We start from the raw sequence: 23,974 nt of genomic DNA, 5'->3' as shown, positions 1-23,974 counted from the left end.
GGCTCCCAGAGGGAGGCTCCAGCCTCACCCAGCGATGCCTCTCGGAAGGATTAAGGAGAATTATTCCCATGTGCGGAGGCACGAGCCACACGCCGGGCCCCGCCATCAGCCTGGGCACAGCCACAGCAACAGCGCCGTGCCGCAGGGCCCACTGGTGCCATCTCACAGGCCAATGGCAGCAACCTCCTGCCAGCTCCTCAGGGCAGCAGGAAGCCCCCAGTGCGGCTGCCTGCACGGAGCAGGGACTTGCCATGCCACGAAACCCCCGCCAGGCACGGGACACCACGAGACGCATCAGCTGGGAGAAGGATGTGCACGTGCCCTGAGCACCCCCAGCCTGCCCCGGACACCCCCAACCTGCCCTGAGCATCCCCAACGTGCCCCAGAGACCCCCAGCCTGCCCTGAGCACCCCCAACCTGCCCCGGACACCCCCACCCTGCCTTCAGCACCCCCCCGCTCCCCGGGCACCCCGCTCTGCCCCTGCCCATCCACCCCAGCTCTGCCCCCGGTCCCTGCAGCTCCCGTCACCAGCACCAGCCCCGCACCGGCCGCTCACGCCACGCAGGATCCTGGGGGTGAGGTCTGGACCCCCCCGACCTCGCAGGGTCTCAGGTTTTCTTTTGTGTCGCACAAAACACACACAGCAGCTGCACATCGGGTTTCTACCCGACTCTGCTGCGTTTACGAACCTTGGGTTTGCTACAGCCAAAAAATATTGGGAACAAAGAGGAAGGTGTCTCTAGGAACCTGTGCAGGTAGAGTAAGAAAATGAAACGGGAATCTAACAGAAGGGACCAGCACCTGCTAAAAGAACAATTTAGTTTAAACCAAGGATGAACGAAGTAAATAACAAGGTCCGTAAACCCACCAGCTACAGAGAATTTTCTTATTTCTACATTTTTGCAGGTTTTGCTCTCCCAGAAGCTCCGCATACAAAGTGGTGGGTTAATCCCAGTCTTGTGAGCAGAAAAACGGCGACAAATTCAGATTGCCGAGGCCCTCGGGTCCGAATGGGAACGGCCTCAGCCAGCTTAAAAACGCAGATGGGCTGGGTGGGACAGGGACAGGGACAGGGATGGGGACGGTGCTGCTCCCCACGCAGCTTCCCCAGGGTATCTCCAGCCCACGCCAGCCCCGAGCATGGGGCACCCCACAGCAAAGCAGGACCTGGGGGAGAGGGAGCAGGAGCCCTCCCGCCTTGGCTGCCAGGACCGCGTTTAGGTTTAGGCTCCTGCTCTGCCGCGGCAGGACGCTGAGCAGCGGCGGGGCCGTGTTGGCCACACTCCCAGAGAATCACCGTTTCAGTAAAACCCGCCAAACTTCTGAGCTTGGAGAGGTTTTCTGCAGCCTCCCCGCGAGGGCCCAAACCACCCGTGAGGAGCAGGGCTCTGGGCGCAGCAGGCGAGCAGGGCCAGGCTGCGCAGCCAGGAATATATTCATTACCGACCAGCACGAGCCTGGCGAGCTCCCTGCTCGCGGCTTCGCGAGGAGCCCCTCTAACGAGGATAATTGGGAGCCCCCCTGCTCCACCCCCGTGCCCTAACTGAAGCAGATAGAACTGCAAAAACAATGTCACTTCGAACCGGTTTGATCTTTTGGTTGGAAAACGGAATATTTCGTTCTCCTGTTCAACGCCCTGGAGCCGGGGCGCCGCAGGCGAGGCCGCAGAGCCCCATGGAGGCCGCTGCCCTCCTGAGCCCCATGGCGGAGGCCAGGCCGTGGCTGGGCAAGCAGCGAGGCCGGCGAGGAGGCCACGGGGAAGCCGCCTCGCGCCTCCACTGCGGCACCGGCCTCTCCCCGGCGGCGCCGAGCCCGGGAGAGCGAGAAGCAAAATGGCTCCTTGGGCCGCGGTGCTGGGGGAGGAGGGGATCAGTCACTTATTAAATGAATTAATCAGGGCTCAGCGTTTTCATTTTGAAGAGGCTGCTGGATTATCCTTGATTTCTGTGGCGCTGGATTTGCAGAGATCAGGAGGGGAAGGGGCGATTTCCAGCACCTGCTCCCCGGGAGGTTTTACGGCAGGGAAGCGGTTGGGTTTAACGTCTCTGTCGGCGAAGGCCGCTGCGCCGCTCTCCAAAGGCCGAGTTAAAGATGAATGGGGCAAATTGTTCCTCCTCCTGTCACATCTCCAGAGCGGAGACAAAACCTCTTTTGACTCAGAAAACAATGAGCTTATGTAAGAGCCAGCGGCCCACGGAAACCTCGCCGCAGCCCCGCACCGCGCGGTGGGCCCTGCCCGTGCCCCGCCATGGCAGGAGCCCCCGGCCGGCACCGGGGCTCGGCCGCTGCCCGCCTGCCCGCACCGGCTCCCGTCAGTGACCCTCGCTGCCCCGCGGACCACCATGGAGCCACCAGCCATGGCCCCGTGGCAGAGGTTGATGCTCCTGGCTGAGCCTCCCCATCGCTACGGGGAGGGAACTGCCGCGGCACCCGCACGGGCTGGAGCTGCACCCCCGGCCCGGGAGCGGCTGCCGGGAGGGCGCGGAGCATCCCACCGCGACAGCAGCCGGGAAGATGAAAAGTGCCATAAATTATTCACTCACAAAAGAGACGAGAAGGGGGAAGAAGGGGAGGAGGAAAGCCTGCGAGGAAGGGATACTTAATACAAATTAGAGAGAGTGAGTGGGAGCGGGGGCCCCGCGGGGGCCACGGCTGGGCGGCAGCGCGGCGTTCACGAGGTGCGAGCGAGCGGCACCCGGGGCTCCCACACCCGCGACCGGGCGGTGAGCGGCAGGAGAGGCCAAGGCCACGCCATGGCTGACCCACCCCGCGCCGCTCACGTGGCCGGAGCACGAAGCCCCTTTTCTCTAGGTCCTGCCCGGCTGATGGCCTCCGGGATGTGTAAGGAAGGAAAAAGAAATGTCGCTGGGGGCGGCGGAGCGGTGGGGCTGGGCAGGGTCCAGTTAAGGCGCTCTACTTCCTGCCTTCCTTCGTTAATGCAAACCTCGTTAAGTCCCAGACAAAGTGTCCACCCTCCGCCCTGCCTGCCCGGGTCCCTGCCTCCGACCAGAGCCCTGGGCGAGCCAGACATCTGGCACAGCCGGGCACAATGCACGTCCGCAGGCGAGCTCGGCCGGACAAGGCAGCGCTGTGAGGCCAGCTCCCCCGCCCCCGGCATGAAAGGTGCCCCCCGGTGCCGTCTCCCCCCGGCTCTGCTGCCCAGCCCAAGGGGCAGCTCCCTCTGGGATCTCACCGCTCCAGCCCCCACGACGGACATTTTCCCGTGCCCCAAAGCTCGGCGGCTCCCGCTGCAGAACGCAGCCTTGCCACAGGCACGTTTCCCCTTCTCCTCCCGACCCCATCCCTCCCACCGCTGCTCCTCCGGCCACCTCCCTGCTCGAGCCAGGAGCCGGCCTCACCGGCAGCGGGGCAGGCGGTGGTGCAGACCAAGCCTCTCCTGGCAGCCACCCGGATCCCGCCGCAGGGAGGGGACACGCCGCGGCCCTGCGCTGCCCAGGCACTGCCTCTCCCCGTGCCAAACAAACGGGTTGGGTGGCTTTGGGCAGGGCTGGCACTGAGCTTTGGGCAGCACAGAGCAGGGACCGTCCCCAAGCCACTGGGCTCTGCACCCCTCCCAGGCAAGGGACACCCTGCGGGGCCCACCTCGCTGTCCCCGCTCACCCCTTCGGCTGGGGGTGCTCAGCTTTGGGGAGGAAGATGAGGGCACGGGCGGCACTGGCTGCCCAGCAGCCTGGTGACCCTCTCTGCTGCAGACCAGGGAAGAGCCCCCCAAAACCCTGCTCTGGGCACAAGCAGGATGAACCAACCGACCCAGCAGAGCCTGTGTCAGCCAGGAGCGAGCCCCACGCCGAGCTCAGCGCAACGGGCTGGTGAAGCCACCGCGGCCCCGCAGTGCCCACGCTGCACCTCGCAGCCTTGCAGCAGGAATGGGCAGCTCTTCAAGAGATGCCCAAAGGAGGGTGTTTATCGGTGGGGACGAGGAGCAGATGTGCCCCTGGAAGAGGTGACAGGGAACGGAGCCACCAGCCCAGACCATGCAGGGCAGGGACGCGCTTGCTGGCTTCTGCTGTGGGGACAGCATGGCGTGGGGACACCCCGGGAGAGAGGAGATATGTGCCTAAGGGAAACAAGAGAAGGTCACACCCAGCTGCTGCCAGGCCTGGATGCTGGTCCTAGCCTTGCTTAGGCTCTGAGCTGGGGCTTCTGGGAGGGTGAAATCCAACCCCGGTGCAGGAAGCCCTGTAAACAGGGAGGATTCTGCAGCCTGGGAAAAACAAGGGGCTGGAGGCTCGCAGGCCGCCTCCAGCAACGGCCAGCCGTCAGATCGCTGCCCGTGTGTGTGCTGGGCCTCCCCTGCGGCTGGCAGAGGTGTGTTTGTGTTCACCCAGAGCAGGGACGGGTCCAGCCGAGGAAAGCCCGTGCGGCGGAGGGGAACGGGGAACCACGCGACACCCGACGCTGCCCGTGGTAAGTGACCCCGCTACGGCGAAGTGAGGAGGGTGCCACGGCCCCGCGGTCGGGTGCCAGCTGTCGGGGAGGTGCAGGTGTGGAGCGGGGCATCGCGGCTGCCCTGGGACGGAGCCGGCGTGGGGTGAGGCTGGTGTGCGGGGTCCTGCAGGAAGGGGCTGAGCTGGCCTGCAAAGAGGGACGCTCTCCTCCCCAGGACGCGCTCTGCTAGGTCGGTGGCTCAGGGAACCCAGCGATGTGTGGTGCATCGTGAGCATCCTGCCAACAACGGCGGTGTGACCCCGAGCTGCGGGATGCGTGCCATGCCAGAAGAGAGATGGCTGTGCCAGGGACAACTTGGTGCTGTCCCTGCTGGCCCCAGGGCAGGGTGTCCAGAGCAGCGACGTGCCCTACCTGCTCCCGGGACGGCATCCTGAAATATCGCCCGCATGTCCTTGAGGTCCCTCCTCGGAGCACTCCCCAGGCATGTCCCCAGCATCTGGGAGCCTTCCCGGCCGGCCGCCCCGAGGGATGCCCCCGAGGAGCACGTGCCTTCGTAGTTAAGTAGGTTAAGAAAGTCATTTCTCCAAGGTCTGGATTAGCCACTGCTGCACCAGGCAGAACGGGCTCTGCGGGGACACTGCCAGGCAAGAGAGGACTGCACGCAGGGACCTCAGTGGGATCAGTCCCAACACGGTGCCATAGGACAACCCTGTGCCCCCCCATGCAGGGACAGCAGATCTGACACCCAGGAGCTTTCCCTGCTCTTCAGAGGATCGGGCAGGCTGGGCCGAGGAGCAGCAACCCCTGCCCGTGGGCTGAGCGCTGCTCCTGCGCGATGGAGCAGGATGTACGGCCAGGGACGAGGCAAGACGGACCCTATCAGCAGGCAAGATGGAGGCGCCTTCTGCATTAGTTCAAGTGCTTTGCCATGTGGTTTGGGGTCTGCCTGCTGCTTTCTTTTCCAGGGCATTGCTCTCACTGACGGGTCACAGCATCCCCGTGACGCCAGACCCCTCTCAGACCCAGGCACCAGACCGAACCGGGAGGTTTTGTGATGCTGCACTCGCCTGTGGGCACAGACGGGCTCTGAAGACGGACAGACCCCAGCTGAAGCTGCTGCAGCAAGACAGGGCCAGGCCAGGACCTGTGCTCAGCTGGGAGCGGGCACGGGAGGCCTTCGGGGATAGCGACGGGCACAGGGGACAGCGAGACAGCACAGCTTCCAGGGTCACTCTGCTCCGAAGGCGTGCTGGCTCCCACCGCCGCGTCCCTCCAGGATGTCCTGCACAATAGCTCCGCTTCAGCAGCAAAGGGTTTGTGTTGATCTCGCTGTCGCTTTGGGCAGCCGCCGGCTTCCTGCGGGCACGTACGCCGCGAGCAACATCCGACGGGGAAGGGATGTCGCAGGGAGCTTCACGTTTTCCGTGCTGGGGCCCGCAGGATGAGTAACAAAGGAAAATGGAAGGAGCGAGCGTGTGCGTGTCGGCGTCGCTGCTCAGAGCTGGCCGGTGCATCCTGCAGCCCAGGACGCTGCCGACGCTCTCCCAACGGTGCCTTCGCTGTCCCTTACCCACCCAAGTCATTAGGTCTAATTTGTTCTCCGTGCTGTTCCAAGGGCTGGTGCTGGTTGCAGCATGGCTACACTGGGCCAAGGTTTCTGGGCACGGAGACAAAAGAAGGTGCTGGCTTTCATCCTAGCTGCTTTTTAGCTCTCTGAAGATGTAGCAGACACCTGCATATCAAAGTGTGGGACAATGGTTCCCTGCACTCCCACCTCTCTGGATTTCATACCGCTTTGCACTTGCTCCTCCCGGGCCTCTGGAAAACCTGGACCTGGTGCTTCGGTCCTTTAAACAAGACGTTTTTAACAAGCGTGTCAGTCGATACCGCTCTCCTACCAGGCAGCTCTTCATTAAAACTTTATACTTCAGCCTTTCACGGAAGACACACTCCAAGCGTCCCACCCGTCGGACGGCAGCAGGCGGGAGCAATTTAGTAACTCAAAAGGATTTCCAGAGGGAGGAGAGTATCGAGTACTGAACAAGCTCCAGACCATCCAAGCACCGGGATGCTCGGGGCTGAGCCCGGCCCGGCTGCAGGGGAGGCGTGGGGCTCGCTGCGGCACTGCCTGCGTCTCCCACAGCTGGTGGAAGAAGGCTGGAGCTCAGCGGGGCTGCTGCGGGGCACGGCGCGGGGCTGAGAGCAGGGGACGTGGATGAACACCCGGTTTTGGCGTGGAGTGCTTTGACCAGAGCCCTTGGGCTGTGCCGGGCGTTGGGGCCAGCCGGGCTCCGAGGAACAAGCAGTTCACACCGGCTGCTCACTCACATTTAGATGATCTTACGTGTGCACAGCCTTAGCAAGCCAGTGTGAACCAGGTAAAACACATCTGCTTCCAAAAAAAAGAGCTTTCACGGGTTGAGAGAAGAGGAAACCAAAGAGTGCTCAACACTGATTCCTGCACATTCCCTTCCCCGCACCAGTCCCTGCCTTTCCCCTTGTGACGTGCTCCTTCTCTGCTCCATGCTCCTCTCCTCCAACCACCCGCTGCTCCCTTGGGTCACCCCATTGTCCTTCTTCCCTTCTCAGCCTCGCACATGCTGCAGTCCTGGGTGGGAGCGTTGGGTTGGCAGAGGGACTGACACGAGGCCTTTCACCTCAGCAGCATTAGTCTCTATTTTAGAGCTCCAATACAGGACACAGACGTTCAGCACAGTGACAAAACCTCTTTTCAGTCCCATAAAACGCCCCCTGAAGTACGACAGGCTGATGGAAATCTCAACGCCTGGCTTCTACTTGACAGCCCTCATCAGCAGCCCCAGGCCTGGCTTGCTCACTCTTTGACTCCATCACTCCTGATGTGCCAAAGCCTCCCTGCTTCAGCCTCCTGCCGACCCTGGGCACAGCCTGGGACTCCTCCTGCATTCCTCACAACGAGGAAGGGACTATTTGTGATGCACTACCCACCACTGAACCTTACAAAAGAAATTAGAGGAGCCAAGAAGGGCCCCAAAGAGGAGACCTGCTTCTGAAGAGAAACCACAGGGCAGGAAAAATGGGAAGCATTTCCTAAGAGGGCAGAGAGAGAGAGGATTTAGCTTTAGTGAGAACATCTTGATTTGCCTAAATACGTGAGTCCCTTATTAAATTACTGTCCTGTTGAACAGTAGTCTTGAGCAAAGGGATCAAAACTGTGTCATTCTAGATTGTAAACGAGACCTGGGATTCAGTCGTGAGGGATAAGCCACAAGCCCGAAACGTCCCGACAGGAGAACAGCAAAGTTCAGGGGACGCAGAGACCCGGCCAGGCTGCAGGTATGAGAGCCGGGGCTCGCTCGGGGCGGAGGCTGCAGCCTGGTCCCGAGGAGCCGAACACTCCTGAAGTGAGCAGCTGTGTCACCACCAACACACCCTTCGTCCTGCCACGGCGCAGCCCCGCGGCCGGGCCCCGCGCAGGCAGGTTTCACATCCTCACCGAGGCCGCCTGACTCGGGGCTGGGGCTGGTTGGTTAAAAACAGCCGTTTCTCAAAACTGCAGATTTGCAATAGAAACTGAAGTGCCACAACGCGCCCGACTGGAGAGAGCAGCGTCCCCGCTGCCCCTGCCCAGGCCACACAAGCAGCCAAAAGCCACCCCGGGGAGACCTGCCAGCACAAAAGCCCTTTCTTTCTCCCAGGGTGGGTTTCCAGTCCCCTTCCTTAAAGCAGCACCGACCCAGCCTGGGTTGTCCCTCGACCAGCAGCCGAGCCAGGGACAGCGAGGGATTCAACCTCCTGAGCAAAAGCCGGTAACAGTCCAACCACCGAACCCTTCCAAGCACCACAGAGGTGAACCCTGACCCGAACTCGTACTTCTACCATTCATTTACTTGCTCTTTTATTTTAAACTCGCGTGTTTCGCAGAAGTAGCACACCACCTCTCTGCCCCAAACCCTTCCTCCCCCCAGCCCATGTGTGCCACCTTCAGCCCCTTCAACCGCCTGCCCCGAGTGAGGAGACACCCACGCCCACCCCACGCTCCCATCGCTGTTGGCTCTTGCAGACGACGCAGCTCTTGCCCGCGGGGCAGGACTGACAGGGCTCTGCTTGTCACACCCAGGGAACCATGACATCATGCCTTAGGAGAGGGTTTGGTGACCTCCTTCTGGTGGAGCTGGGAGCCAGGTCCCCGCACAAGGACCATCAGCTCCGAGCTGGAGCGGGCCCTGGCTGAGCAGGAACCCGGAGGCTAACTGGGAAGGACTGGGAGTCAGCGCTGCTTCGAAGCCTGTGCTGACATGAAATCCATCCCACAGGTGGGACACCTGATCAGAAAGGCCTGGTTAATGATTAATAAGTCACAAAAACATCCTGCGGCAGAGGCGCCGAGCGCTTCCCGCCCGCCGGGCACTCACCATCCTCCTGGCCGTGCAGGTTCTGCGGGCTGCGCATGCTCTCGTCCTGGCTGGGGCTCAGGCTGGAGTTCAGGTGCTGGTCAGCTGAGATCCATGTGGAGTCGTTCATATCAAAGTCCTCGCTGCTCACCGATGTCTCATCCTGGAGGCAAGCAGGAAAGGGTTAACTCGCTGGGCTATTTTCTTTCCTCCTTTCTCTGGCTTTAACATCTCCTCACCACACTCCTTCCTACAAACAATTCGGTGGGCAGCTCCTGCCCCCCCCGGAACCCTCGCTGGCCCCTCAGGGCGGCCCAAGGCCACGGTGAGAGGCGGTGGCTGCCCCAGCGATGGCCGATGGCCGGGCTCTGGGCTCTGCTTCCTGCCTGAAGACGTGCCTGAGCAATGGCACTGGCTCTAATTGAGGACAATTAGAAAGAGCTCGCATCCTGTAGGAGCGGATGGCTGAGCCCTGGAGTTTACCCTTTAATCTCCATCCACCCCAGCGTGTTTCTGGCGAGGCAGCGGCGTGTGGGAGCTGAGGACGGGTGCAACTCCCTTGGAACGGCTCCGTAAAACATCTCGGACTTTTTTGAGCTCAAACCATCTGCTGCAACAGGGATCGTGGAGGGCTGGTGCTGGCAGGGAGCGGCCGGTGGGGAGGTCCCGGTAGCAGCACCCACCCCATAGACCTGCGCTGCCTGACGCTGCGGAGGGGGCTCCTGGAGCACAGCCCCCAGGGACTGCTCCTCCAGCCCTCTCCGAAGGGATATCGCCTCTGTACCTCAATCAAAAATGACAGCACCCACCTCGGGATGGGGCTGGGGGAGCGAGGTCCCCGGCGAGGCAAGGCCACCCCAGCTCGGGCCGGGGAGCCCGGCCAGCGCCTGCTCCCCGACGGCATAGATGACATTCCTCTCTCCCACTCCTGCAGCTGAAAGGACATTTTCTCTCTCCCTCTCTCTCCCTTCTCACTAACCTTTACAGTACTTCAAGACACAGCCCTTGGATCGCTTCCAGTGCCGGAAAGGTCAGCCACAGGATTTCAAAACCATCATCATAAAGGCAGCACTGAGATCCTGAATGAGAGGAGGGGCTGCGGGACCTTCCCAGCCCGAACCCTCCGAACACGCAGCTCGGGAGGAAGCAGATACGTGTCCCCGTACTAACACGGTCCCGTGGGCGATCCCTTCATCTGCCTTCCTCTCCCTGCTCCCCTCCCGAAGCAACGGGCAGAGACCGCATCCAGAGCCCCGGGGCGCAGGGAACACCGAAAACGTTTCCAGAACCGCTTCCAATGCCACTTTCCTTTCACTGAAACATTTCAAAGGCTTGTAAACTCTCTGCTCTTATTTTTTTTTTTCCTCCTCCTGGTCCTGAGATAAAACACCATCCCCGCTCCCTTTCCGTGTAAGAAGCAATCGGCAAGCGCCCTCCAGCCTACGCCTGCGCCTCATAAAAACTGCCCCGTCTGGCCGCCGCTGGCTGACAGTTTTTATTGTGAACAAACAAATGTCTTTAAAGACAGGTTTGTGCTTTTCCTCCCCGCTCCTCGTCCCTGCAGACACATCTGCTGGCTTGGGGCTCGCGCCTGCCCCAGCCCGCTCCCTCCATGTGCCTCCCGGGGACTTTCCTGGAATTTACGGCTTGTGAAACCCCACACGCACGGACAGACGGACGGGGCTCAGCAGCCCCACGCCCGCCCGTCACTGGGAGGGGGACGCCCCGACCCCCAGCCCTGCCTGCGGGGCCAGCCAGGTGCCCCCGCACCCCCGCGCCCAGGCCAGGCAGAGCAGGAGGGGTGGGAGGCAGGGGGGAGGCACGGTGGCCCCCAGCCCAGCACCGCTGCCACGCCAGCCACGAGGCAACCTCGACTCTCCAGAAACTCCATCTTGTACGTACAGGAACAGAACTGCAAAGGTCTCCCTGTTGCAAACTATAAATAGGCTCTTCATTGTATTGCAGGGAGGCAGCCACCCTAATATCTGGCCTTCTTCACAAGGCTTACCCAAGATTAATGTCAGAGCTTAAGAGACAAACGCAAATGCCAAGGTCCTTGCTGCCCACAGCCTCTCACCTGTCCGGTGAGGAGGAGGAGGAGGAGCCCTGGGAGCGACCCGCGGTGTTTTCGGCAAGCGCCCGGCTCAGGCACAGCGTCTGCGGGGCTCACCTGCGGAGGGGGCCCAGGTTTGGGCGCCCCAACCCACAGCCCGGGCGGCATCGCGCTCTCCACGCACTCCTGCGTGGTGGCAAAGCGGCGACACGAAGGCTGCCTCGCGTGCACATGCGACGTAAAGTGCTTTATAAATGTGTACAATTCTCTCGAGGTGCAACAACATTTGCCTATTATTAGAAATACCCTGGGTATCAAACCAGAAACTGATAAGCTATAAATGACTCAAGTCAAACAAGGCTGTCGCACGTCCACGGGTCCCGGATCCAGCCACCAGCAGAGGAGCAGGCTGCTGCGGTGGGACCCTGCCAGGCGGCCCCGTCCCCGCCTCCCTGGTGTCACCCCTGCTTTCCAGCCAGGGCTTCTGCTGTCCAGCACTAACACCCCGGGCCAAAACGCCGACAGAACAAACCTCCCAGCAGCGCGCAGCTCCCGCAGCACAGCCCACCCTGAGGGAACGCAAAGCCTGGTGCAGGTGGCGTCGGGGTGAACCTCTGGCATCCTCGGCTGCATCCCTCGCTGGGACACCAGAGGCCACCAGCCAGCTCCCTCCTCAGGACACCCTTGGAGACCAAAGGCTGAGCGTTGTGACCATCAGTGCCAGCGGTAACTCCTGGCACTGCCCCTCTCACACCAGGGACAACCCCAGGGACGGGAGGCCCCGGAGCACCGACTGCCCGGCCGCGGCCCTGCAGCACCCCAGTTCGGTCTGCCGGAGCGGAGGGATGGCAGCACAGCACCCAGCCCGGCGTTAAAACACGGGACACCAAAGCAGGATCAAAATCTAAGCTCTGATTTTCCCCTGGATGCCAATAACCTGGCCGAAGGCTGAGCCTCAAGCAGGCTCCACCATCCAGCCAAACAAGGAAGCGTTTCTCAACAGCAGCAACAGCCACGACTCGGAGCAATACGGTAAATCTAATCTACCCTTCCACCCTCTTTTGGCTTGCAACTCAGGCAGCTCATTCTTTTTCCTCTCTGGGTTCTCAGGAGAATTCTCTCTGCTAATTTCTTCTTTCCTGTAAACAAACTTCAAATGAAACTTTCATTAGAAAACAGAACACAATCCATTACCAGCGCCTGTCTCAGGACCGGCCGCCTTTTCCCCAGTTCCACGCCACCCGTGGCACAGATGGAGGTGACAGCGGCTGCCCCAACCAGCCGCCCAGAGCCGAGCCCTGGCACCGCCACTGCCGCCCTCCTCCTTCCTGCCTTTCCCAGCTCTCCGGGGAGAGCTCCTCGCCCCGCAGTAAAGTCCCATCGCTTTGTTTCCAACGTTCAAGGCACTGAGCGATCAAGGGTCAGGCTCCGTGCGTGCGGCTCCTCTCCTGCAAGGGGAAGTCGGATCCTGCTGGTGCACTCGCAGGCCCCACCCAAAGAGCGGAGCAGGGCTCCCGGCTCCGCGCAGGGTTTGGAAAACAACATCCTTGCTCCTCTCCTTATCTACAGTCCAACATTCACAGCTGCTCTGCAGACGCTCGCAGCCAATGTTTTCTAGCCGGCGAAGGCAGACGCTCGTGTGCAGGACTCGCGCTCGGCATTTCTGTCCCACTTTCCATTCACCGATCTTCGAGCACTGCGTGTGCACGCGTCTGCTCAGCCTCTGCACTTCCCTCCGAGTCAGAGAAATATTCTTCCTATTATAGAGCTGGGAACCCCGGGTACCGACAGCCGCCCCGGCCGGTCCAAGCACACAGCGAGCCGCTGGCAGATCCAGGAGCACGACCAAGCCCTCCGTTCTGCAAGGCTTCAGCTGCTAGACAATGTTTCCTCACCAGCAGCTCTCCTTCCTGGAGAACAACCTCCCCTAGCGCGGGCTGGAGCAGGGCAGGGGGAAGCTACTCTTATAACCGTATCTCGTAAATACATGCAAGGCTATCGGTAACCTGCTTATTTTACAGCCAGGCTCCGTTTCTCAGGGACTGCCTTGCAAGTCTCTCTCCAGTCATTTACACGCCGTGCCTCACGCTTAATATTCCAGGCTCTGAGTCTCAGGCTGCTTTATTTTTTTCTCTTTGAGTCCTTTTATTTTAAAACGTGTCCTGTCACACCACAGCCTGCTGCCCCGACGGGATTTCCTTCCGCGGAGCAGGAACCGAGGCTGTGCGCCGCGCAACCTCCCCAGCGCGCAGCCACGCTCAGCTTCCCACCAGAAGCAGCCGTGTTTTTAGAGTCAACAAAAGGCAACGCGTGACCGCCAGCCCCCGGAGCTGCTCCACCTCCGTGCCAGCCGCGACTGCCCGGCACAGGCAGCCCCCAGCCCTGCCAAGCCCGGCCGGGGCAGAGCACTGCCAGCCGCGGCAGCAGCACGGGCTGTGGCAGCAGCACGGGCTTGGGGACGAGCCTCAGCTCCCTCTCAGCAACTGTTTCAACCCGGCCCTCTGAGCATGCCAAGAAGGTATTGAACCAGATTTGACCCTAACTTAACCAGTTCAGCGCAGAGAAAGGCTCGCTAATGGAAGATAAAACACTCCAGGTCAAAGATTGATGCTGCAGCCACAAACGCCGCGGTGGTCATCGCTTCCCAGAGCCCCAGCAGCCCCGCGGCACGCGGGTGTACGCCGGCTGCGGTGGCAGCGAGCCGTGCCCGCGCCGCCCGCCCGCGCGTGCAACGCAGCCACCGCACGGAACAGCCCCGCGCTCTTTGTCAGGTCACTCACGTCCTTATTTACTGCCATTTCTGCCCATTTCTACGGGACGTGGCAAAAACGAGTTACTTGTCAGTTCCCAAAAACGGGCAAAAGAGTTAAAGGTGAACGGCAAATGGAAGAGGGAGGGAGGATCATCACCTCCGCCCTCCTCCTCCTTCTCTAAGAGCTCTCCTGCTGGAACCCCCCCCAGGAGTGTCCCCCCCAAAGCGGAGGGATGCGGGCAGGGGCCGGGGGGCCGGGCAGCCCCCGCCGCCGCCGCCCCGCTCCTGCTGTTCAGCGGGGAGGTGCTGAACGCGGGGCCGCGGGGCCGGGGGGGACCCGGGCGGCCGGGCCCCGTGTCCCCCCCCCGCGGTACCCCGCACACGCCCCCCCATCACCTGAACCTGCCCCCAGCCGGGCAGGCGCTTGTTTTCCACGCGAGGCGGGGATGGTGCCTCGATACCCACGAACCGCGCGGTGTGAAAGGGCACTTCGCTCTCCCACGAGCACCGGTGACCGGGGGGGGTGTCGGGGGGGTCCCGGCTTTGGAGGAGGGGGCCGAGCGGAGCAGCACTGCGGGCTGAGCGGCCGGGGGTCCCCCCCGCCCCCGGGGGAGCCGGCGTTTCCCCCGGTGGGACGCGGTTCCCACGCGTGTCTCCCCGCGGCAGCGGGGTGCTGGGAGCCGGGCGAGTGTCCCCGGTCCCCCGCGTCCCTCCGCCCGCGGGTCACTAAATACCCCCGCGATGGAGCCCTGCCCGCGCGTGTGCGCGGAGCCGGGGCCGGCGCACGGGGCTCAGCGTGCGGCGGGGATTGACACGTAAGTAGGGCTTTACCTCCCGGGAGGCGGCTATTTCCAGCACAATCCCCGCCCGGGGCCGGGGCCGGGGCGGCGATGGCGGCGGCAGCGCGGAGCCGGTGCCCGGGAATTGATGGGGCCGGAGCGCTGCTCCCGCCGCCGCCGCCGCCTCCCACTTTCTTCTGCGCTTTTGTGCTCTTCCGGGGAAGGGGGAGCGGCGCCGGGTGCGGGGAAGGACGCGCCAGCCCCCCCCCGGCCCCCCGCCGCCGGGCAGCCGACCCGCAACTTCCCGGGGCAGCGGGGCGGCGCGGCCGCTCCCCCCGGAGCCGGGGCAGGGCCCCGCGGCCGCTCCCCCCCCCCCCTCCCGCCCCGCCCCGCCCCGCAACGCCGCGGCCGCGTGGAGCCCCCGCGCATCCCCCCCCCCTTCGCCCCGCGGCCGGAGCCCCCCGGGGCCGGCGCTTACCTGGAGCGGGGCCTGGGGCCTGGCGGCCTGCGCCAGCCCGGCGGCGCGGCTGGGAGCGCGGGGCGGAGGGACGGAGGGACGGAGGGAGGGGGCCCGGGCTGGCGGCGCTCCGGAGAGGCTGACAACCAGCTGCTGCCCGGGGAGAGGGGCCGGCGCTGCGGAGCGCGTCACTCCCGGCTCCCGGGGGGGTGGGGGGGGGGGGGGGGGCCGGGGAGGCGGAGGGGGGCGAGCGGGGCCCGGCCGCGGGCGGAGGGAAGGGGAGCGGGGCGGCGGGGGGCGGGCGCAGCGGGCCGGGCGCGGCGGGGGGCGCGGGGAGCCGCGCCTGGAAGAGCACATTGTGGAGGGCCGGGGAGGGCCCTTCCTCCGGGAGGAAGAGACAATGTCCAGGGCCGGGCGCCTGCTGGAGAGCCGCGAGAATGCACGGCTCGGCACGGCGCGGCGCGGCTCGGTACGGCACGGCTCGGTACGGCCGGGAGGGATGCAACCCGCCCGGGCATCCTCCGCTCGGCACGGCCCGGGGGGCTGCAACCCATCCGAGGACCCTCAGCTAGGCACGGCTTGGCACGGCACGGCACGGGTGGGCTGCAAACCGCCCGGGGACACCCGGCTCAGCACGGCCCCGGGAGCTCCGGGCCGGGCAGCGCCGGGGTTTTGCCGTGCCACGGGGCGCAAGTTGCGGGACCCCGGCAGTGGGTCGCGGGGAGCAGGGCGGGCGCCCCGCAGCCCCCTTCCTTCCCCTTCCCTTCCCTTCCCTTCCCCTTCCTTCCCCTTCCCTTCCCCTTCCCCTTCCCCTTCCCCTTCCCGTCCCTTCCCCGGCGCCCGGCGGGTGCAGCGGTGCCCAGGCCCCGCGCCGCCGCCTCTGCTGAATCCTTTTGTTTCAGCCGATTCTCCCCGCCGCGCCCTGGGAGCAGAAGAGGACCCTGCCCTGCCCGCAGCACCCCCCGCGCTGCAGCCCCTCGACGTCGGCTCTTGGGCTGTCGTTAAACCAGCGGCTCCCCAGGGCAGTGCCAGGCTGCCCACCGTGCCCCGAGCACAGCCCTGCGCAGGACACCGGCAGGGACAGGGATGCTGTGACCCGGCTCTGGGCTGGGGATGCGATGCCCCAGCTCCCGGCGGGCAGCGCGTGCTGTCCTGGCATCCCCCAGGCCGGTACCCGCTCCCAGGCAGGGCCCCGAGGGCAGCGGGCCCGTGACCTCCCGCCCGGCTGGAGACCACAGCGATGGGCACCGGCATCTCCGGCCCATCTCACACCTCTCACTGTCTCATGGTCACGAAGGAAATTTTTACCAAATAACCCAACGGGTTCAGCGGCGGAGCCCGTGGTTGGCCGGTGCCAGGGCTGAGGATGGGAACTGCCACATTCGTGTTTATGGCTTGTTGGTGTGGATGTCCAATTATGATGTTTTCTACTCCAGCGTTAACCACTTCACTGCCAGGGAACGCACGCGAGGGAGGAGGGGCGGCTCGGGAAGAGCTGGAGGTGAAAGCGGGTATCGCTCCGTATTGCATTTCCACCTCCTCCAGGCTGACCTACGGAGGCCAAGGCTGAAGGGCGAGAGCAGAGCCCTGGAGGCCTCCGTGCTCCCGCAGGAAGCGGCCGGCCGGGAGGGCAGCGGGCTGCGAGCCCCCAGCCGCGGGGGCCTGCTCTGCGCTCACTTCCAGCTCAATGGCTGCTGCTCCTCCCTGGAGCTAAAATAAAATCCTGACCATTTAAGGTGAACAGGAGACTCGCCGTGGACCTCAGCGGAGCGGGCTTTTAACCCCTTCCCATTGCCAGGCTTTGTTTACGCCTTGTGCTCCTGTCGGCTTCGAGCTAGAGCGGCTCAAAGCTGTTTGGGAGAGCCCGTCCCCGGGGGGGCGAGGCGCCTGCCCCTCTGTTCGGAGAGCTCGCAGGGGACACAAACCAGCCCGGGTGCGAGTCTGCAGCTCAGTCACTATTTTGTGCTGCCTCGCCATGTGGACACTCTTATTTTATACTAAGTGCCTTTGTGTGGGTTAGGTTAATCCACTTGGGAAATGGATTAACCTAAATTTCACATCAGCAAACTTCGTGTCGAACAGCCGCGTCCACACCGGGAGCGAGGGAGGAACGGCAATTCAGCAATAGCTGCTGGGCAGGAGCTTCTCCCCGTGCAGGGGAGGGGTCCTGACCCCACGGGGGGTCACCGCCGTTACAAGTGGGGTCATGAGCCCGACAGACCTGCGATTGTTTGTGCCAGCGCTCGGGGTCACGAGGCTGGCAGAAGTGGGGCTCACGGGCAGAAGAGGGGCTGCCTCCAGAAACAGCTCTGGGAAACGGCACGCCAAGCTCCTTCCTAGTGGGTATTTTTTGGATTCAAATTATCTAGGGAGAAATAACTGGCAATTAGATATAAAATTGGTAATAATAATTTATCAAGTTGTCAGGAACAGGGGTAAGTGCCTTACGGGATTCCATGTTAAAAAAAACCATAATAAACCAGTACTACTGTTATTATATTATATATGAAATACACATCAAATACATTATTCATAAGTCGCTTCCTTCCCTCTCTCCTCGCAACGTGTTCATTACTTCTGGTCCCTGCAAACCCCTTCACACGGACACAGATCTGCCCATGCAGAAAACCCGGGGCTCCCTGCCAGGCCGAGGGTGCGAGCAGAGCCGGAGCTGCGGAGAGGAGCCGTGCCCCGGCCCCCGCACCGGCCCCCGCACCGCGCAGCCCGCCCGCGGACCAGGCTCTAATGCCTCTAAGGGCATCGCTAACGACGCCCTGACCTCATCTGTCGTAATTTCCTATGGCAAGGCTCTGCAAGAGCACCAGGGCTGCTGTCAAACCCGGGAATAAATGACATTCAAGGCGCTGTAGGAGCTTAATTGAATAGTCGTGTCATTGAGGAGTGTGGGCACGGTGATCTAGTGGCGAGAGCAGGGGACTGCAGGACGGCAGGATGGCAGTGCCCGAGGAGTCACTGACTCATGGGCGACCTTGTGCGAGTCACTTGATGTTCTTGTGGTTCTGGAAAGTAGGTTAGATAACAAATGGGACCTCCTGCCTTGGGTCCTCGGTGACCATCAAAGCCCACTGGGTAATCAGCATTAAAATGTGAATCTCTCAGGGCAAGGCCAGTAAGGAAAGGGGGGCAAGGGGGACAGCCCTGCCCAGGAGAGCTGCCGGAGGAGGGCCCCAGCCACGCGGCACGAGGGGGATACACAGCTTTTATCAACAACTTCAACTTCTCTGCCATCCAGAGCAGAGTCAGGAAAAAAAGGAGTAAAGATTTGGGAGACTTTATTATAGACCCGGTTTGTTGTGGGCCGAGGGCTGTATCCCCGCTGCCATGTCAGCATCTGGCACCTGCATGAATAAAAGGGTTTTTTCCCAGGAGCCAAGACCAAGAGATGGAAAGGAAATACAGCTCCGTACTTCACGGGGTACACCGGTCACCACCAAGGAACGGAGCAGGAAAGGAGCTCTTCCCTCTTGGCCACCCAAATCACAATCGAGTCAACACAAACAGAACTACCACTAAACCCATTTTTGGCCGTTCTCAAGCCACGCTGCGTGTCTCAAAATCCATCTTTGTGAGTAAAAGTGGCTCCTCGGAGACACGCACGCTCCTGTGCACACCCGGCTCACGAGGTGGGTCCTCGGAGTCTGTGCAACCAGGCAGGGTGCAAGGTGCCTGCGCAGGTTTAACAGCAGCAGAAACAAAAGCAAGTACACGATTCAAGGTTAAAAAGCTGAACCACACAGCGTCATCTTCTGTAATAACGGAAATCATTAATAATAGTTCGCACTCTCAAAGTAGTTGCCATCGAAGCTCTTGAAGAGCTTTATTAGTGAGCGAGACCTCAGGAGTCTCTCTAAGGTATTATCCCCTTTTTAAAGGGAGAAGGCAATTAAGAAACAGCCATTCCTGTGACTTGATCAAAGTCAACATCCAGCACGTCAGCACCCGAGCTTGGGAGACGCTGCAGAAAACCCCACCGGTGCCGAGCTTCCACGGGTACGGGACAAATCAAACTGGATCCATGAGACTATTCCACGGATGTTAAATACTTTCACCACCGTGCAGTACAGGGCTCTACTTTTTGTCCCGGGAACATTTCCTGACCCCACTGTACAGGACCTGAACCAAAACTTTGTTTCCAGTTCTACTGGGAACAGCTGCCTCGGATACTGGTGACCACGCGGGGAACGGGCAGCATCTCTCCTCACCAAACGCGGGAGGTACTTGGAAGAGAGGATGAATTAAAGACACATAATGTGGTTTCTGGCCCTTCTCATTCAGTGTTCCCAGAAATAGGCTGCGGAAGAAAACGGACCAGACCGGCTGCATGCGGCAACTAAATACACCCGAGCAGCTGAGGAGGGTGAACTGTGCCCGGCACCACTGGAGTCGGGCAATGCCACTTGATCTAAATTAACACCTCCCTTCTTACAGAAAATAATGGGATTTTCCCCCAAACTGCCAAGAGTCAGGGCCTTGGCATCACACCTCGCTTGCAGACGAAGGCTGCAGTGGCAGGATTTATCCCAGCCAGCCCAAGTCGGGGTCTCAAATTGTTCTGCTCACATGGAGCGTCGCACTGAGGAAGGACAAAGCTCACCTGTAACGCAGCTACGCTGGGAAAAACCCTGCAAGATCCACACACCGGGACATAAAAGCTCGTAAGTTTTTACTCGGTGGGAACGTCAGAGTTAATTCCAATAACAAAAATGAGTTGACCTTCACTGAAAGCAAGCCATTCACACGCCTTTGAAACCAGGCTAAATGGTTTGATCATCTGACCTCCTGCATCTCATGAGCCATTAAGGCCGAGGATGAAAGTTTTGCTCAACTATCTGTGCCAGAAAAGAACGCCGTTATGACGGCTGGAGCTGCCTCCCCGGCTCTGCCTGGACAAAGTCTCGCATTTAGGGCAGAATTTAAATTTACCAGCCCCAGCCCACTCCCGCCAGCAGCAGCTCCATCCCCACTAGAGAGCGTTGCTGACGCTGCAAGCGAGCCTTGATCGCATGGATTAAATCTGTATTTCAAACAGCCACGGTCACAGTGCCTCACTCTGCGTACAGCCAAGATTCCCTTTTCTTCTGTGGGTCAGGCTGCATGGAGGCAACTTCTCCAGTGCTCAAAAATGTCTTAAAAATGAACAGCGGGAAACAAAGATCTTCCCAAGCCAAGGAAAGGCCTCCTGAATGTGAGCTATCTCCTCACATTGATTTAGAGATATTTATTTCTGGAGATGTTTAACCCCTCTCTAATGGACTGGGAAGTACCTTATCATCCTCATGTGATGCAAACGCATCATCCCACTTCCTTCCAGATACTGACTGCACGCTTCTGCCTTCCCTGCACATCTGTGAACACACACAGGATCCCTTCTCTAAGCACTCCAACAGATCGATCCAGGCCCCGGATCTCGCCCAGCAGCTGCCAGCTCTGCCACGTTTGGTTCTGGTCTCTGGACCAAGTGAAATGAGATGTCTGCAATTCTCAACAGTGAACTTACAGACTGAAAATGAAAAGCTAGCGTGTCCTCTTCTGCCGCCGCTCGCTCCCCTCCCCGCCTCTGCTGCCTGCCCTGTGCCAGCTCTGCACCCCCAGGATTAGCCTGGAGATGGATCCGAAGCAGAAGGAAGTGGCTGCCAGGGAAGATGCATCTTAGCTGTTCTGGTAATACCGGAGCCCTCTGAGACACTGGAGTGAGCAAGCACAGTAACGGGGGGACCAGGGAGAAAGGAGAGTGGAAGGAGGAGGACTCAACGCTGCAAACCAGCCTCTGGTCACGAGGCTCCGTGAGCTCCAGATCCTGCCGAGGAGGCTCGATCCTCACCAGCACTAGAGGAAGCCAACTGTACACCCACGGGCTCTGAACCCCCGCGTCCCCCCTTCCAGGACTACCCGGCTGTTGGGGTTAAAACATCGCTTGAAATAATGTTTCAAAGCCACTTCACATCCACGCGCCGTCACACACTCCAGGCTTACTGGGAATGACTGGGCGGCTGGAGAGTGTGACGGCGCAGGACAAGGCTCCGTCCCTCTCCAACACTTAGAGCCGGCGTAGCAAAGCCATAGCAACAAGAAAACCACTTGTGTTATTTCCCGTCCAAGAGCTGCTCCTGCCATTCCCTGATTGTGTGACCTTCTGTCAGCAGCCGCTGAAGCAACCTTTGAAAACGCTTCGGTATCATTGAAACCTGGTTACTCAGCCCTGGGCTGGGTCTGCCAAGGCAGCAGCAACATCTCCAGGGCAGAGAGGGAGCCTGGCATTGCACCACTGGGATTTGTCCTTTTAAAACCTTCATATTCCACCAGCCACCACTGGAAATCATGCCCAGCGGTGTGGCATGAAAAATAAATCCAAGGCTGAGTTTGAGCAAGACAGAAAAGATTGTCTGGAAAATTACTGCAATAAACTCGAATAACCAATCACTTGAAAATGCTAATATTTAGCATTTGAAAATGAAAACGAAAATCATTATAGATAAATATCAAATCTCTTCTTTTCATTCCTCTTTGCAGCTAGACTGGGAGGGTCAGGAGTTCAGAGATGCTTTAACGCCTCAGTAGCTACCCTGCACCGTGGCTGATGCGGCACTCTGCAGAGGGTGAGGGCCTGGTTCTCCTCACACACGTGAGAATTGGTATAAAACAGGAACGAAGGAAGATTCACACCCCAGAAGCTCCTGCAAGTTCTAGTGAGCCCAATTTAAACAACACGGGTCACAGTTGTTTTCCATCATGTCAGAATAAATGTACTGACTCCAAGAAATATATTGAAATATATTCTGCAGGAACTCTTCATTTCATGAGCAACTGTGTAAAGAGCTCCTCTTCTGACTGAATTCTGTCCCCGAGCAGAGATAAAACGCTTTCTCTAAGGTTCTTCTGGCTGTGCTTCCTTCTGGCGACACTGCTGCCCTAATACTGACGTGCTGAACAGCACTAATAAATTACAGTTCCACTCACACTTTTTTTTCCTGAATAATGAAGTTAAAAGGCCACTTTGGCATAAATTCCGTCACTGTTACCCCAAGTGAAGCAAGTTCCTCCTGGTGCTGCTGCATACAAATAACTGCTTTTGGCAAAAGCCAAGTAGACACGAGTCTGTTGCTTAATTTATTCCGATTATGACCATCAAATGTTAGTGGGTGCGACGCAGCGAGGGGGCACGGCAGCAGTGCTGAGCGAGAAGGGAACCAACATCGGCTTGTCAAGGTTGGTATTTCACAACCACGCAGCGTATATTTGCGTAGTGAGAACAAACTTAAGCAGCAGGTTGTATCTTCTTCCTGTTCCACCGTTGTGGCAAACTCAGAATTATTTCTATCCCCTTTGGAGGACTTTTGCAGTTTGTAAACACCTGGAACCCCAACAACTGCAACTCCCCAACCCCTGAGCTGCCTGGCTGGGGAGAGGGAGAGCAGCAGCCCCTGTCCCACAGCCCCTGTCTCACAGCCCTTGTCTCACAGCCCCTGTCTCACAGCCCCTGCTCCCCAACCACTGCCAGGATCCTCCAGGACAAAAGGAGCAGGTTGGCAGTCGCTGGGACAGGCACAGCAGGCCCTGCCAGCCCAGCACCGCTGCCCGGAGCTGCACCCAGACCCAGCGAACGCTTGGCACCAGCCCGAGGCGGTCGGAGTGTGTCACCTCTCCTTCCTGCCCACCCACAAGTGGTCCTGGAGCAGCCAGCAGGTGCTGTGAAGTGGCACAGCCATCCACTCCATGGCCCCAGCCCAGCCCAGTCCAGTCCAATCCAGCCCAGCCCAGTCCCGCCCAGTTTAGCCCAGACCAGCCCCACCCAGTTTAGCCCAGTCCAGTCCAACCCCGCCCAGCCCAGCCCAGCCCAGCTCAGCTCAGCCCAGCTCAGCCCAGCTCAGCCCAGTTTAGCCCAGCCCAGTCCCGCCCAGTTTAGCCCAGCCCAGCCCCACCCAGTTTAGCCCAGCCCAGCCCAGCCCAGCTCAGCTCAGCCCAGCTCAACCCAGCCCAGCCCAGCTCAGCTCAGCTCAGCTCAGCCCAGCCCAGTTTAGCCCAGCCCAGCCCAGTTTAGCCCAGCCCAGCCCAGTTTAGCCCAACCCAGCCCAGCTCAGCCACCCCCGACGCTGTTCACAGTTCTAGGACCGGTCCCAGCCCGAGCCCCAGCCCCGGCCCCTCGCGCCCTGCCCGTCCCAGGAGCTCTGACCCAGCTCAGCACGAGCAAAACCTGGGCCCTGCTCAAGGGTCCAACATGCGCCAAGGAAACACGCGCCGAGCCCCCGCCACGTCCCGTCAGACACCGGTTGGGCCTCCAGCGCGAGGGCTGCCCTGCTGCAGGGATCCGGATCCCCCAGCTCCTGCCAGCAACCCCACACCTGCCAACGGGCGCTCCCACCACTGTCCCGTCACGGTGCCACCAGATTAAAGTCCCCCTTGGGCACAACTCCACAGTCCAAGCTCTCAGCGGTGTTTTCTGCCACTGCACAACGCAAACTCTTTCATTTTTGCCACCGGCAGTGACGTGTGAGATCAGGTTTAGGTTTCAGTGTGCTGGAAAGAAAACCCAGCACTGGTTTCCAGTGCAGATTGTGGGGAGCAAGTAAAACATACTTCTCTTTTTATAGCCTGTTTCCATGGAGCGCAGAGGTTCCCACAGCTAATTCTGCAGCTGCAGAACTGCACAAAATCGCACGGGCTGGGTACAGTCCTGCCCCATCCGTTCCCAAATCACAATCCAGTGCCTCAACATCCCCCCCAAACGACGGAGCCTTCTCCCACTTTGCCCCGAGAGCGGAGTGGCTGCGGCTGAACTTCCTCAAGTCGCCGATCAGTTTAAGAAAGCGCCGGAGCAACCGAAGCAAGGCCTGGCTTTCAGACCCCATCTGCCAAAGCTCCCAGGAAATTAGGAGGAGGTAAAGAAACAAATTCCTATTCACCAGATTTATTTCTAAGACAATTTCTTAGAAGAACTGTACGTCTGAAGAACAAGCAGACTGCTGTAAGCAGTAACTGCCCCAGCTCCATCTCTCCCTCTCCCCTGGCAGGACTCTGACGTAGCCCTGTTTGCTCTCTCTGAGCAGTGCTGCCCTCCCGGCTCCCACGCACGCTCGCTGTCCTTGGTCAGAGCCTGGCCTGCCTGGACAAACCATCCATTTCCAAACACA

The 23,974-nt window shown here is 60.5% G+C and overlaps 1 protein-coding gene across 2 annotated transcripts in view; it reads right to left on the bottom strand.

Annotated features, from left to right (window-relative positions):
- The window catches only part of NOL4L (nucleolar protein 4 like), a 57,639-nt gene that overhangs the window by 8,037 nt on the left and 25,628 nt on the right, over positions 1–23,974 (bottom strand). Inside the window, exons 1-2 of one of the 2 annotated variants that reach the window (XM_068416120.1) lie at positions 14,847–14,953; positions 8,806–8,947 (exon numbers count right to left, since the gene is read on the bottom strand). In XM_068416120.1, the coding sequence (XP_068272221.1) occupies positions 8,806–8,914 (109 nt within the window). In that variant the 5' untranslated portion in view covers positions 8,915–8,947; positions 14,847–14,953. Of the gene's footprint in view, positions 1–8,805; positions 8,948–14,846; positions 14,954–23,974 lie in introns of those variants that run through there. The other variant, XM_068416119.1, reaches the window with a different exon arrangement.

Source organism: Nyctibius grandis, chromosome 19 (genome assembly GCF_013368605.1).
Source record: "Nyctibius grandis isolate bNycGra1 chromosome 19, bNycGra1.pri, whole genome shotgun sequence".
NCBI classification, from domain to species: domain Eukaryota; kingdom Metazoa; phylum Chordata; class Aves; order Nyctibiiformes; family Nyctibiidae; genus Nyctibius; species Nyctibius grandis.
The sequence above is the reverse complement of the archived record's forward strand: the minus strand, read 5'-3'. Positions and strand labels throughout refer to the sequence as shown.